Here is a 15,375-nt window from a genome sequence, read left to right as displayed (position 1 = left end):
CAAAAGGTGGCTACTTTGAAGAACCTAGAATATAAGACATATTTTCAGTTGTTTCACACTTTTTTGTTAAGTATATAATTCCACATGTGTTAATTCATAGTTTTGATGCCTTCAGTGTGAATGTACAATTTTAATAGTCATGAAAATACAGAAAAATCTTTAAATGAGAAGGTGTGTCCAAACTTTTGGTCTGTACTGTATTTAACTACAATGGTTTATTTTTATTAATTATAAAATGTTTCAGAACAACAGACATGAGTGTGACTCCTCTCTAGACTGACAGTGTGAAGAAAGAAGGGCAGTACAGCAGAGCTGATAGTGCTATGAGGAGAGCTAATAAAAGGGTTTGTAAAGCCACACAGCTAAATGTAGCTGTGCTATAGCTTCCCCCACATCAACCCACCAGGAGATCAGAGCTGTATCCTTACATCTCAAACTCTGAGAAATCAAAACTATTGTGGAGGGGGAGTGTTTTTTTTCAACTGTGTTGCTGCCTGCATATTATTGGCCAACTCATACAGGAAGAAGTAGTGCACACCCTCAGTTAAAACTATCTAATAACATCCAATTGGACTTAAAAAAGTTAATTCATTAGGTGCTAAATAGTTTGATTGCTAATATCTACACAATGTAGAAGCAAAATTATAAACAAAACCTTTTATTCTGTTCTGTAGCCAGTATTATATTGTGTGGCCAGTTCAACGTGATACATTTGGTGAAAGGTCCTCTTTAAGCAGGATTTCACAAAACCACACTCCTCTCCTCCTTCTTTATCCTTCCCATCCATTCTCAACATGGTGTAATTCTTCACATTTGTCAACCTGTCATGATGCTCTTGCTAAATAGCCTCTCTTGTAGGATAACTAAATTAGATAAACAGTTATTGATGTCAGACCCACTGGTTCTAATAAAAGAAAACTGTCTGGACAATTCACAAAATTATTTTCTTTAGGGGAACTTTAAGTTTTATGGGGGCAAGTTCAAGATCCTCGTCCTTTGGCTATAGCAGAGTTTGGGAGTACCTTCCCTGTCTTGTTTTACACAACTGGCACTGTGTAATGCTTAAGCTGGCCATACATATGAGACTTATTTCGACTAGTTCAGTAGACAATCTAATATGTATGAAGCCGCAGGCCAAATGATGGTAGGGAGTGATGTGAATCAGGTATTTCTGGGTAAGTCTCTCTCTCCTGTAGAGTGTAAGCTCTTATGGTCAGCAGGTCTTCTCTTTCCTGTAGAGTGTAAGCTCTTATGGTCAGCGGTGTCCTCTCCTCTAGAGTGTAAGCTCTTATGGTCAGTGGGTCCTCTCACTCTTATTTGTACTGTGTAAGTTCTCATTGTCAGCAGGCTCTCTCTCTCTCCTGTAGAATGTGCTCTTATGGTCAGTGAGTCCTTTCTCTCTCCTGTAGAGAGTAAGATCGTATGGTCAGTGGGTCCTCTCTCCCTTGTAGAGTGTAAGATTTAATGGACAGCAGTGTCCTCTCTCTCTCCTCTAAAGTGTATCTCTTATGGTCAGTAGGGTCCTCTCTCTCTCCTATACAGTGTAAGCTCTTATGGTCATTGGGTCCTCTCTCTCCTATAGACTGTAAGCTCCTATGGTCAGCAGGGTCATATCTCTCCTGTAAAGTGTATCTCTTATGGTCAGTTGGTCCTCTCTCTCTCTCCTGTAGAGTGTGAGCTCTTATGGACAGCAGGGTCCTCTCTGTCCTGTAAAGTGTATTTGTTATGGACAGCAGGGTCCTCTCTCTCCTGTAAAGTGTATCTCTTATGGACAGCGGGGTCCTCTCTCTCTCCTGTAAAATGTAAGCTCTTATGGTCAACAGGGTCATCTCTATCTCTACTGAAGAGTGTAAGCTCTCATGGTCAGTGGGTCATCTCTGTTCTGTAGAGTGTAAGTGACTAGCCCCCTGGGCCGTGGGGCACTCGGAGCCGGGCAATCGGGAAACGATGGGGGTAGTAGTGGCAACCCGGTTCCGTGGCTCAGGGTGGTCAGACCAGTGGTAGTCTGCGACGCGCTGTTGATGTGTCCGACTACGCCACCCGTGGATTGCGGTCAGTGTGGACCGCCGCTGCCAGGTAGACCGCTGGGGCTGATGATGTATGCAGCTGGGATAGTGTGACTCCCCACAGGAAGAGTGCGGCCCCAGGGCAGTATAATGGAAGATGGGGGTGATGGTGCAGGACATCCCAGTACCGTTAGTGCTGGAGGAGCAAGGAGCACACAGACAACAGGTTGCAGTTCAGGGTCTTTACTAGAACAGGTGAACTGACCCACAAACAGGCTCGGCTAGGAGGGGGCCTGGACGTCTGAGAGCAAACGGGAAATTGGCCCTGGTCAGGGTGAGGGTGTAGGCCTACCGTGCTCTCTGCGCTCCTTCTGGCTATCTCCTCCTGGTAGGGTAACAGCCCACGGTCCCGAGCTCACCGTGTCCTCTCGCCCGTATGGTTTGCAACGTGGGTTCCTTTCTACTCCCGGCCTGGTATGGCTCTGCTGGTCCCTTCTGCTGTGGCGGAGCCTCCGGGCTTCTTAGGCCAAGGAACGTACAGTCCCCTGCGGACTGGTTATCTGCTGTAGGACGTGGAATCCTCACAGCTTCAGACGCCAAAGTCTGGTAAATTTGGTTCTTTATCTGCCAGGACAGGCGTACTTCACCTCTTGTCCCTGGCTTGTGGCTCTCCTACTGCCACACGTCCTCTTAGGGTGCAATACAACTGTCCCTCACTGCTCTGGGACACCTCTCAATCCAGAGACAGGTCGTCCAGTTCTCCCTAACCCTGCCCCCAGTTCCAGCTTTTATAGGGGCAGCCTGCTCCCCCTACTGGCCTGAGAAAGGAGGTATTGCATGCTAATGTTCCCCTGACCAGAGAACCTCCCCCTTGCTCTCAGACACAGCTTTATTATATTTGTGGCATCCAGGCCAGGGTGACACATAAGCTCTTATGGTCAGCGATGCCCTCTCTCTCTACTGTAGAATGTTATCTCTTATGGTCAGCAATGCCCTCTCTCTCTACTGTAGTGTGTGAATTCTTATGGTCACCAGGGCCTCTCTCTCCTATAGAGTGTAAGCTCTTATGGTCAGCAGGGTCATCTCTCTCCTGTAGAGTGTAAGCTCTTATGGTCAGCGAGGTCCTCTCTCTCCAGTAGAGTGTAAGCTCTTATGGTCAGCGGGTCCTCTCTCTCCTGTAAAGTGTATCTCTTATGGTCAGTGGGGTCCTCTCTCTCTCTCCTCTGAAGAGTGTAAGCTCTTATGATCAGCGGGGTCCTCTCTCTCCTGTAGAGTGTAAGCTCTTATGGTCACCAGGGCCTCTCTGTCTCCTGTAGCGTATAAGCTCTTATGTTCAGCAGGGTTCTCCCTCTCTCCTGTAGAGTGTAAGCTCTTATGGTCAGCGGGGTCCTCCCTCTCTCCTGTAGATTGTAAGCTCTTATGGTCAGCGGGGTTCTCTTTCTCCTGCAGAGTGCAAGCTATTATGCACCTTACAGTAGTATTATAAAAAAAATAGAAATACCGCAGTCTTCAGCATTGTCAAGGTCAACAACATGCTTGAAATGATGACAAATGCACACCCAGAAAACCATTAAATTAAATTGTTTTATAGCAATATGTACAGAACATTTATTCACAGTTTATAAACACAAACGTGCTTTTATTAGGGCTACTCAAAGTGATGCTATAAGATGATGATGGAGATGCACACACTGGGCTCTGCTGCGATTTTACGTGCAGCAATTCCAGAATGTCAGAATTTAGTGGCTGTGAAATCATGAATGGATGAACACAAGAAACCACATGCCTACAAGAAATGTCATGTTCCTCCTCCCCCAATAGGTGTATCAACAGCCAAATCTCATAACCTCCTGGCTGCAACGCTGTTATTGCATAGCCATCACATTTTATTAAATTTATGATATGTTCATACATGGTAGAATTGTTGCAGAAATATCTACATGTTCGATTCATATTAATGGATTGTATCTGCAACATGAGCGTCGATTTCTGCAAAACTCATTCTACTAATCGGGAAAATTGCAAAAATTTTTGCAACAAATTTACCATGTGTGAACAGACTCATTGTGATCCTGATGACCTTACTCCAGTATGCATAGTATGTCCCATCAAAGTCAGTGGTGTATCATCAATGTCTATGTGGGGGCTATTAAAATATTTGGAGGGCTATTATAATATTTGGAGGGCTATGTGGGGGCCATTATAATATTTTGGGGGTATGTGGGAGCCTTTATACTTTATGGATGGCTATGTGGGGTTGATTATACTATATGCTGTAGCGCTGGCGTCCCTGCCCTCTGCTAGGCAGGGACGCTGCTCCCCTCACCGCTCTGCTCCGTGCCCGGCGTCCTCTCCCCACTCTGCTGTCAGCGCGCGCTCCTTCCCGGCGTCCTCCTCCCGCTCTGCTCTCAGCGCGCGCTCCTTCCCGGCCCCTGTGCTTAGGGCGCGCGCGCGCGCGCTCCCCTCCTCTTAAAGGGGCCGCGCGCGCCGTCCTAAGGAGTCCCCGGCCAATGGCCGGAGGACTTCATCATATATAAGGCACCTCCTCCAAAATGGAGGTGCCCGAGCAATGTTGTTTGCACCTGTGTCTCACCTGTGCTTCAGCCCTCAGGTCCCGTTGCCAGTTACCTGCCAGTTACCTGCCAGTTTCCTGCCAGTTTCCTGCTAGTTACCTGCCTGATTCCTGCCTGAATACTTGTTACCTGCCTGCCTGCCTGAGGTCCGACGGTCTGCCTTACAACTCCGGTCAGTCTGTCTAAGGACCAACTTGTCCGCTCACCTGGGAGCGCACATCAGCTACCTGCCTGCTTGCCTGAGGTCCGACGGTCTGCCTTACAACTCCGGTCAGTCTGTCTATGGACCAGCTTGCCCGCTCACCTGGGAGCGCTTCTCCGTTACCTGCCTGCTTGCCAGCCCGGAGGCTCCGTTGTCACGTGCTGTGACCACCAGCTATCTCAGAGACTCTTGCCCGCTCACCTGGGAGCGCATCTCCGTTACCTGCCTGCTTGCCAGCCCGGAGGTCCCGTTGTCACGTGCTGTGACCACCAGCTATCTCAGAGACTCTTGCCCGCTCACCTGGGAGCGCTTCTCCGTTACCTACCTGCCTGCCAGCCCGGAGGTTCCGCCGTCACGTGCTGTGACCACCTGCTATTCCAGAGACTCTCGCTTGCTCACCTGGGAGCACACATCTACCATCTGCCTGCTAGCCTACCCGGAGGCTCCGCCATCACAGGTCGTACCTACCCCTTACCCAGAGACTGCCCTGATCACTTGCCGTAACTCCCTGTCCGTTCACCCAGAGACTGCCACCCGCTCCCTTACAAGGGCCGCCCCCTTGTATAGTAGCTCAGAGGTTCCGCCTCCCGGACCCGTTACAGTTTGCTCGGGCCATGGAACCCGGTGGCACCCAAGCTCCCTCGCTCTCGGACCTCTGTCTTGAACTGTCCCGTCAGAGGTCCCAACAGGAGGCCATCCTGGGTCACCTGCGGAATGTTAATACTCGCCTGAACACTCTGTCTGATCCACCAACAACCTCCGCCAGTGCCATATCTTGCAATCCGGCAGCTCCGCTGCCCACTAATACTATGGTATCCTACCCCGGACCCCGGCTCTCTGCACCTCCTCGCTTCGGAGGCGACCCCGTCCAGGCTCGGGGCTTCATAAATCAGTGCACCCTGCACTTTGAACTTTTGTCCCATCAGTTTAATTCCGACCGGGCCAAAATTGCCTTTATCATGTCCCATCTCACCGGGGAGGCCCTGGCCTGGCTAAATCCTCTATGGGAGAGAGGAGACCCCCTGGTGTCCAACTTGCCTGCTTTTCTCTCGGCTTTCCGGAAAGTCTTCGACGAACCCGGACGGAAGACCTCATCCGCATCCTCTCTGCTACGCCTCCGTCAGGAGGGTCTCACCGTGGGCCAATATGCCATACGGTTCCGCACCCTTGCCTCGGAGCTGGCCTGGGATAACGACGCTCTGGTATCCGTCTTCTGGGAGGGTCTGTCCGGTCGTATTAAAGATGAACTTGCTGGTCGGGACATTCCTACCTCTCTCGATGATCTAATAACCCTTGCCACCCGGATTGACCTACGGTTCCAGGAGCGTGCCAAAGAGGTCACCCGTGAGAGAAGGATTCCACGTTTAGCTCCTACTTTCCAGAGACCCGTCATTCCCTCCATCTCTCCCCAGGTACACTCTCCTGAGCCTATGCAGGTCGACCAGACCAAGATGGTCAAAACCCGTCAGGACTCACGCCGTGCCGAGGGGAGCTGCTTCTACTGTGGCAGTAAGGAGCACCGGATCCGTGCCTGCCCGGAGAGGTCGGGAAACGCCTGTGTCTAGGTTCGCTCAGAGAGGTCCACCTAGACAAGAATAAATCCTCTCCATCCCTGCTGTTGTCAGTTTCGATCATCTACGGGGAGAACCGTTATTTCGAACTAGCCCAACTTGACTCTGGAGCAGCCGGGAACCTTATTTCACAGTCCCTGGTTGAAAAATACCGCATCCCCACCAAACCTCTGGCTGTACCCTTGTCTGTTGCTGCCGTGGATGGGGGCCTCTTACCTCGCCCCATTCAACTCATCACCGAATCCATTACCCTGCAGGTGGGAATGCTGCATTCTGAAAGTATCTCCTTTCATGTTCTGCCTGGACTCTCTCACGCCCTCTTGCTAGGTCTGCCCTGGCTCCAGAGACATGCACCCGTGCTAGACTGGCAAACCGGAGAGGTCCTTCGCTGGGGACAAGACTGTCATAAAACCTGCCTGGTTCCCGTCCATCCCGTCCGTCCCTCTCCTACCCCAGCTAATCTACCTGGACTTCCGATTCCTTATTGGTCTTATGCAGATGTCTTTAATAAAAAGGAGGCAGAGACATTACCACCACATAGACCATACGACTGTCCCATCGATCTGCTACCCGGTACTACTCCTCCCCGTGGGCGTATCTATCCTTTATCCGCTGCTGAAACCCGGTCAATGTCCGAATATATTGAGGAGAATCTGGCCAGAGGATTCATCCGGAAATCTACCTCCCCGGCGGGAGCAGGCTTCTTTTTCGTCAAAAAGAAGGACGGCTCTCTCCGTCCCTGTATAGACTATAGAGGCCTAAACCTGATCACGGTGAAGAATAAGTACCCCCTTCCGCTCATTCCAGAATTATTTGATCGCCTGAGGGGGGCTAGGATCTTCACCAAACTGGACCTTCGTGGGGCGTACAACCTGGTTCGTATTCGTCAGGGGGATGAATGGAAGACGGCATTCAACACCCGGGACGGCCACTATGAATACCTGGTAATGCCCTTTGGTCTCTGTAACGCTCCTGCCGTCTTTCAAGAGTTGGTCAATGACATCTTCCGGGACCTTCTCTACTCCTGCGTAGTGGTGTACCTGGACGACATCTTGGTCTTCTCTCCGGATCTCCAGACTCACCGGAGGGACGTTCGTCAGGTCCTGCTCAGGCTAAGGCAGAACCATCTCTACGCTAAATTTGAGAAGTGCCTCTTTGAGCAGACCTCGCTTCCGTTTCTGGGCTACATTATCTCTCAGACCGGCCTACAAATGGATCCTGAGAAACTGTCTGCCATCGAGAAATGGCCCCGACCGGAGGGGTTGAAGGCCATTCAGCGATTCCTGGGCTTCGCCAACTACTACCGCCTCTTCATACCACACTTCTCTTCCCGGACGGCCCCAATTTCTGCGCTCACCCGTAAAGGTACTAATCCCAAAGAGTGGCCACCCGAAGCAGAGGAGGCCTTTCTTTCCCTTAAACAGGCCTTCTCTTCCGCCCCGGTGCTGCATCGCCCAGATGGCAACAAACAGTTCTTCCTGGAAGTTGACGCCTCCTCCTCTGGAGCCGGAGCGGTACTTACTCAAAAATCATCTTCCGGGAGGATGGTAACTTGTGGCTTCTTCTCTAAACTCTTCTCCTCCTCTGAGCGCAACTATTCCATAGGAGACCGAGAGTTATTGGCCATCAAACTGGCATTGGAGGAGTGGCGTTACCTGCTCGAGGGGGCTCTTCACCCAGTAATAATTTACACTGACCACAAGAACTTGGCTTACCTCCAGCATGCCCAGAGACTTAACCCGCGCCAAGCCCGGTGGTCCTTGTTTTTTGCTCGTTTTGATTTTGTCCTTCATTTTCGCCCGGCTGACAAAAACGTCAAGGCGGACGCCTTGTCTCGGTCCTTTCTGGTGTCTGATCTCGAGGAGGATCCGAAACATATCATCGATCCCGCCAGAGTAATGCAGGTGGCTCCCGTGAGTCTAAATCGTCTTCCTCCTGGTAAGACGTTCGTACCAGTACCTGATCGGGAGAAGATCCTACACTGGGGTCATTCGTCTAAACTAGCTGGCCACGCCGGTCAGAAAAAGACCCTCCAGCTTATTACCCGGCACTACTGGTGGCCTAACCTGCACAAGGATGTAATAGACTTTGTTTCTGCCTGTGTGTCCTGCGCCCGCAACAAAGTTCCGAGACACCTGCCGGCCGGCCGTCTCCTACCTCTGCCAGTACCTGCTGCCCCCTGGCAGCATATAGCGATGGACTTCATTACTGATCTCCCCGTCTCTGCCGGTTGTACGGTCATTTGGGTGGTCGCTGACCGCTTCTCCAAGATGGCTCACTTCATTCCACTGCCAGGTCTTCCGTCTGCACCCGAGCTGGCTAAAGACTTTATCCGCCACATCTTCCGTCTTCACGGCCTGCCCCGTCACATCGTGTCGGATCGTGGGGTACAGTTCACTTCCCGTTTCTGGAGAGCCACTTGTAAATTGCTGGACGTCACCCTGGACTTCTCCTCCGCTTACCACCCACAGTCTAATGGTCAAGTGGAGCGGATCAATCAGAACCTGACCAGTTACCTTCGGCACTTCGTTAATGCCCACCATTCTGACTGGGTGGATCTCCTGCCATGGGCCGAATTCTCGTACAACAATCACGAGAGCGAGTCTTCCTCCAAATCCCCGTTTTTTGTAGTCTACGGTCAGCATCCTCGGATCCCGTTTCCCGTCTCCACCTCGGCGGACAATCCGGCTGCGGAATCTCTTGTTAACAAATTTTCCTCCATATGGGAGAGTACCCGGTCCGCACTCCTTCTGTCATCCGAGCGTATGAAAAGACACGCTGACAAAAAACGTCTGGACCCTCCTCAATTCCGCCCTGGGGATAAAGTCTGGCTCTCGTCCAAATATGTCCGGCTCAAGATCCCTTCCTATAAGTTAGGGCCTCGGTTCATCGGCCCACTGGAGGTCATCAGTCAGATCAACCCAGTGGCCTATAAATTGAAACTCCCGGCCAACTTACGGATCCCTAACTCCTTCCATGTGTCTCTCCTCAAACCTGTGGTGCTTAACTCTTTTTCCAAGTCTACAGGTACGCCTCCTGCTCCGGTTTCTGCTGAGGACGAGTTTGAGGTAGAGAACATTCTTGCCACCAAAAGGGTAAGAGGAAAGACCTTTTTTCTGGTAGATTGGAAGGGGTTTGGTCCTGAGGAGAGAACGTGGGAGCCCCGGGAGAACATCCATGCCCCTCTCATCCTAGCTAAATTTCTATCTGGCCTAAAAAAGGGGGGGCCTAAAGGGGGGGGTACTGTAGCGCTGGCGTCCCTGCCCTCTGCTAGGCAGGGACGCTGCTCCCCTCACCGCTCTGCTCCGTGCCCGGCGTCCTCTCCCCACTCTGCTGTCAGCGCGCGCTCCTTCCCGGCGTCCTCCTCCCGCTCTGCTCTCAGCGCGCGCTCCTTCCCGGCCCCTGTGCTTAGGGCGCGCGCGCGCGCGCTCCCCTCCTCTTAAAGGGGCCGCGCGCGCCGTCCTAAGGAGTCCCCGGCCAATGGCCGGAGGACTTCATCATATATAAGGCACCTCCTCCAAAATGGAGGTGCCCGAGCAATGTTGTTTGCACCTGTGTCTCACCTGTGCTTCAGCCCTCAGGTCCCGTTGCCAGTTACCTGCCAGTTACCTGCCAGTTTCCTGCCAGTTTCCTGCTAGTTACCTGCCTGATTCCTGCCTGAATACTTGTTACCTGCCTGCCTGCCTGAGGTCCGACGGTCTGCCTTACAACTCCGGTCAGTCTGTCTAAGGACCAACTTGTCCGCTCACCTGGGAGCGCACATCAGCTACCTGCCTGCTTGCCTGAGGTCCGACGGTCTGCCTTACAACTCCGGTCAGTCTGTCTATGGACCAGCTTGCCCGCTCACCTGGGAGCGCTTCTCCGTTACCTGCCTGCTTGCCAGCCCGGAGGCTCCGTTGTCACGTGCTGTGACCACCAGCTATCTCAGAGACTCTTGCCCGCTCACCTGGGAGCGCATCTCCGTTACCTGCCTGCTTGCCAGCCCGGAGGTCCCGTTGTCACGTGCTGTGACCACCAGCTATCTCAGAGACTCTTGCCCGCTCACCTGGGAGCGCTTCTCCGTTACCTACCTGCCTGCCAGCCCGGAGGTTCCGCCGTCACGTGCTGTGACCACCTGCTATTCCAGAGACTCTCGCTTGCTCACCTGGGAGCACACATCTACCATCTGCCTGCTAGCCTACCCGGAGGCTCCGCCATCACAGGTCGTACCTACCCCTTACCCAGAGACTGCCCTGATCACTTGCCGTAACTCCCTGTCCGTTCACCCAGAGACTGCCACCCGCTCCCTTACAAGGGCCGCCCCCTTGTATAGTAGCTCAGAGGTTCCGCCTCCCGGACCCGTTACATATGCAAACAGTTATACAGTGTGACGGTTTGCATGGGGTCCATCATATTGTGTTGAGGGCTTTGTGGGGGCCATTATACTGTCTGGAGGGATTGTGGGGGCCATTATACTGTATTTAGGCCCATTATACTACATGGAGGGCTGTGTGGTGGTCACAGTTGGGGGATTGTACTGTGTTGGGGTCACCATACTTTGCCGGGGGAGTTAAGGTGGGGTACATTACGGTCATCACACTGCGCATGTGGAGGGTACTGTGGAGGAATTCACTGTGGGGGTATCATGTATATCATATAGTGTTTGTGGGGCACTTTTTTGGCATCATACTTTATGGGTGCAATGAAAGGGGAATCTAGGTCTTCAGTAGGAGGAAAATTACTTTGTAAGGACTGCAAAGTTGTGGGATATGCTATTCTCTGACCCCACTGAATATTTTTTTCTTTGGGGGGGGGGGGGGGGGCGGGCAATTAGAACGTCTGCTATGGGTCCCCACAATTTCCATGTATGCCCCTGATCAAAGAGACTTGTCTTTTTAATTTCAAATCCCAAACAGGTCCATGACCGGATAAAGACCATAGGACAACTTCTGTTTGTGCAGATACATTGCCTTATATTAGTATAGTAGTGCTGTTCTGCCGTACGTTTTGGCCAGGAACAGATCACCAGTGTCCAGGAAGCAAAGCAGATGTCTAATGCACAACAAAAGCATTGTGCAAAACTTCCAGAGTACAGCGACTCTCATGCTTAAAGGGTTTGCCTGACTCATTGAAAAAATAAAGGAGCAGCATAAAATAAAAACACTCACTTCTCTACTTCCCAGTAGATCACCAGAAGCTCCTTCATTCCCCCACCAGGTCTTGTTTGCGAGCTGGCAGCTGTGACATGCCGTACTGGCAGATGATTGCTACAGCCATCAATGACCTAACCAGTCACGTGCCATACTAATTAGTACTAATGGTGATGCCACAAATAGTCCACGTGACTTCTGAGGCCACTGATTTCCTGCAGAAACACATATTGACAGCTTGGAAGCAAAAAAAGATGAGGACAACAAAATAGTACTGATTTGGTGGTATTTTTGAGCATTTCTTGCTCTTCTTTTGCTCAAAGAGTTGGACCACCTCTTTATTAATTCATTACATTGAGCAGGGGGTTGGACCAGATGACCCTGGGGGTCCCCTCCAACTCTAACATTCTAGGATTCTTACATGCGTCAGATTTGTTGCAGAAATTTCTATAACTGAACAAGACTTTCTGAAATCTATGGCCCCGATTCCTCATTGCCTTTTAGCTTATTTTTTTACTAGTTTTGTGCGTTTTACGCCTTTTATGTTTCTACCCCATTCATTATTCTATTGGCGTCTTTTTTGAAGTCCATTTTATATGTACTCACCTGTTTTTTCTGTTTTTTTTTTGTGGGCAGCGTTTAGGGATTCCAGATGTTTTGGGTTGATTCATCAATTGCGACTTTTTTAAAAAGTAGCAAAATCTGATGCAACTCTACTAAAATCCCTCCCACCCTCCCACATTCATGGAGTGATTTTATGCATGTACCTCAAAAGTCGCATCTTTCACAACATTTTAAAAAAGATGCAACCGTTTTTGCTCAAAAAATTGCAAAGATGGTTAAAGACATGAATAAAAGCCCATTTTTGACTTTGCTTCAAATTCATGAACCACGAGCGCAATTTTGATGAATTTGGTGCAATGAAAGTTAACCAATACCACAAGACAAAAAAAGAAAAGTCACAAAAAAACGCAAATGATGCATCGGGGCCTATGTGTGTTTAGGACAAAAAAAACCTACTCAGATGAATGTAAGTGGATTTCAGTGGCAAAAATTTCTGAACAAATCTGCTGCATTTGAATCCATCCCAATAATGAAAAAGTAATAGTGGGAGAAATAAATACAATTTAACATTGATCCTAGATCACAATAGGCTATAACAAAAAGCAGATTCTTATAACAAAGTAATACTCTGCAAGAAATGAAAAATTGTTAATGTCCCCACCTTGTAAGTTATGTGACTCCAATAATATGAGTAAAACAAATAGAGCACTGGATACTTACTCATCTGAGAAGTTAAATGATTAAACCATGAGTTCAACTTTGAAAATTATTTTAATTAGTTTACAATATAAAAATAAATTAATCAACATAAAAAGACCTTAGTGACAAGGCCTTATTCACGCGTCAGTTTTGGTTAGCGTTTCATCAGTATTTCTGGGTGAAAATTAAGAGGGAAACCTACAGAGATAAAAACTATTCACATCTTTTCAGTGTTTTGACATACAAGATCTAATGAAACACTGACCAAAAATACCAGTATAGCTTTGATAATACATTGTATTTCTTATTTTGTAATAATCTTAATACAGTAAATATTATACTCCAGAGCTGCATTCACAATTCTGCAGGTTTAAAGTGCTCTGAAATGTCTTAACTGTATGATTATCTGATAAAACAACTGTACCAGTATTCTGGTAACAAGAAGCCATCACCTATCCACAACATAGGTGATAGCCTCTAGGTTAGGGGGGTCGACGGCTGAGAACCCCACAAGTCGCCAGAACTGGGCACTTTTGTCCCTCATCTGAATGTATTAGTAGTAGTTCTGCTCTACCACCTCTCCATTCATTTTATATGGGATTGCCAAAGTAAGCTGAGAGCTCGCTGTCAACAAGGTTATTGACTGCACCCAAAAGAACTATGAGTACAGCCCCGGATTATATATAATACAGACAAAACACTGATCATGTATAGATTGCATATGGAACCTGTAAAATTATTTGAAATGTTATAGACACCTTTGCATCCTTTTTTAGTTCATTGCATATTTTATGTGAAAAGAATTATTCATGTAATTTATTCTCATTAAAAAAATTGACCTCTTTGCTTCTGCAGCTTCCATGTGTTACAATACACTGCAAGCTGCTTCATGCTGTTCAACATCAATCCCCAGCACCTGGCTTAGTCTTCAGTTCAACTAGTCTTCTCCTGAACATGAATGAAAGTTAAAATCAGATTTGACTGAACTGGAGGTCAGGATTAAAATGGTTATCCGGGAACTTAATACTGATGGCCTATCAATGTAAAAGTCCTGGACAACCCCTTTACAATTAAACCGAGTTGAGCAGCTAGCAATGTATTGTAATGCATGCAAGCTGAAGAAGCAAGTCAGTTAAAAAGTTTTGATTAAAACCGAGGATTCTTTTTTCACAAATTCAAGGCAATGTAATAAAAAAACAAAGTTGTCCATAGCCAATAAAAAGAACCACAAGCTTATTGCACTAGTGGGTACAAAAACATAACAAACTATGGAATAAAAAAAATTGATGGTAATAAAAAAAATTCCTAAAATTGTAATCTATCTGTGTTTTTGGTGAAGCAAGTCTGATTTAGGCTCACTTGCAATAATGTCTTTTTTTGCTCAGCCTAAAGTTTATAGTACTTTGGCGCAATGTTTTATTGAAATGTCTATGACAAAAATATATTAAACCACAATACCTCAGTTTTCAAAGTTTTGTTCAGAGACCATATGGCTCTAATTTCTGCAGCATTGAGTAGCAACAGTCATGTACAATGAAGTTTATATATACTGTACACACAAACGTGTCCAAAAATCTGGCTTTGTTTCTCTTTGGTGTGGTACATAAAAACCTGAAGGAAAGTTATGCTAGAATTAATCCTATTCTTTCCTATGAGAGAAGGTCTGACATCCAATTCATCAGCTATGCTAACAAATGTCTCCTTACACGGCAAGTAACGTACAAATGTCTCCTTACACTGGACAGAAAAATGCTGCAGGTAATGTTTTTGTGTCTGGTTGTGGATATTGGATCGATGCACAATATACATACGGTAAAAAATGTAGGGAGTGTCTAGATCAGCCTTCAACTAACTGGAAGCAATTGTGAACCTATGCGAAAGTGATCATCTACCCTGTGCACAAATACTTCACTCATAAGTCGTACAATACTGGATGGTATAAAAGTCCACATTTCAGCTAAAGTAATAAATAGAAATTCCCAGAATTCTCCATACAAGACTCATGGTAGAAGGTAGAACAGTCTTGGAAGCAGCCCTGTTAAGCACTCCGTAATACTTGGCATCTATAGACTCAAGGTGACAGTGGAAATTTGAACTTCGTTGGGTATAACCGCTCTCCTTTTCTTGACATGGAAGAAGTGTCCTTCTAGATACCAGAAGTCAACGCAGAAGAGTCCAAATAGCAAGAATAAAATAATGGCTAAAATCCATTCACATATCGCAGCTACAGATTTCATTTGTTTGCTAAAGAATGCAATCACTAGTAAAATAGGTCAAGGAGTCATAAGTAAAGTGACAGAATATTAGACACTACATACAGTTTGTGCACAACCAGCTCTGCTACATCTGTCTATCTCACACTATAAATACAACAATCAATTCTGTTTGACATAAGATATTTTCCAGTCACTTATAAGGCTATTTGTGTAGTCCAGGCCTTGTGCACATGTAGAAGCCTCCATGCATTAACCCTGTAGAGCAGAAAAAAATCCATGTGCCACCAAGTTGGGTTTCGCATACCTCACAACCATCCAAGATACAAGGGAATTGACGAAATGTCCAGGGAGGTTGGAGGTATGTACATGTCACAGGTGTGTCAGAGGTGACAGACAGTCATCCTGCAGTTGGTTG

General features: G+C 48.0%; 1 protein-coding gene across 4 annotated transcripts in view; it reads right to left on the bottom strand.

Annotated features, from left to right (window-relative positions):
• Positions 1-12,531: 12,531 nt before the first annotated feature.
• Positions 12,532-15,375, bottom strand: part of TMEM150B (transmembrane protein 150B) — a 139,012-nt gene continuing 136,168 nt past the window's right edge. For 3 of the 4 annotated variants that reach the window (XM_073656342.1, XM_073656343.1, XM_073656341.1), the window contains one exon: positions 12,532-15,004. In XM_073656342.1, the coding sequence (XP_073512443.1) occupies positions 14,808-15,004 (197 nt within the window). In that variant the 3' untranslated portion in view covers positions 12,532-14,807. The remainder of the gene's footprint in view (positions 15,005-15,375) is intronic. The other variant, XM_073656340.1, reaches the window with a different exon arrangement.

This window comes from Phyllobates terribilis, unplaced genomic scaffold, assembly GCF_046119375.1.
Source record: "Phyllobates terribilis strain yellow unplaced genomic scaffold, ASM4611937v1 Scaffold_12__6_contigs__length_324123572, whole genome shotgun sequence".
Classification (NCBI taxonomy): domain Eukaryota; kingdom Metazoa; phylum Chordata; class Amphibia; order Anura; family Dendrobatidae; genus Phyllobates; species Phyllobates terribilis.
Note: the sequence above shows the minus strand (reverse complement) of the source record. Positions and strands in the feature narration are given on the sequence as shown.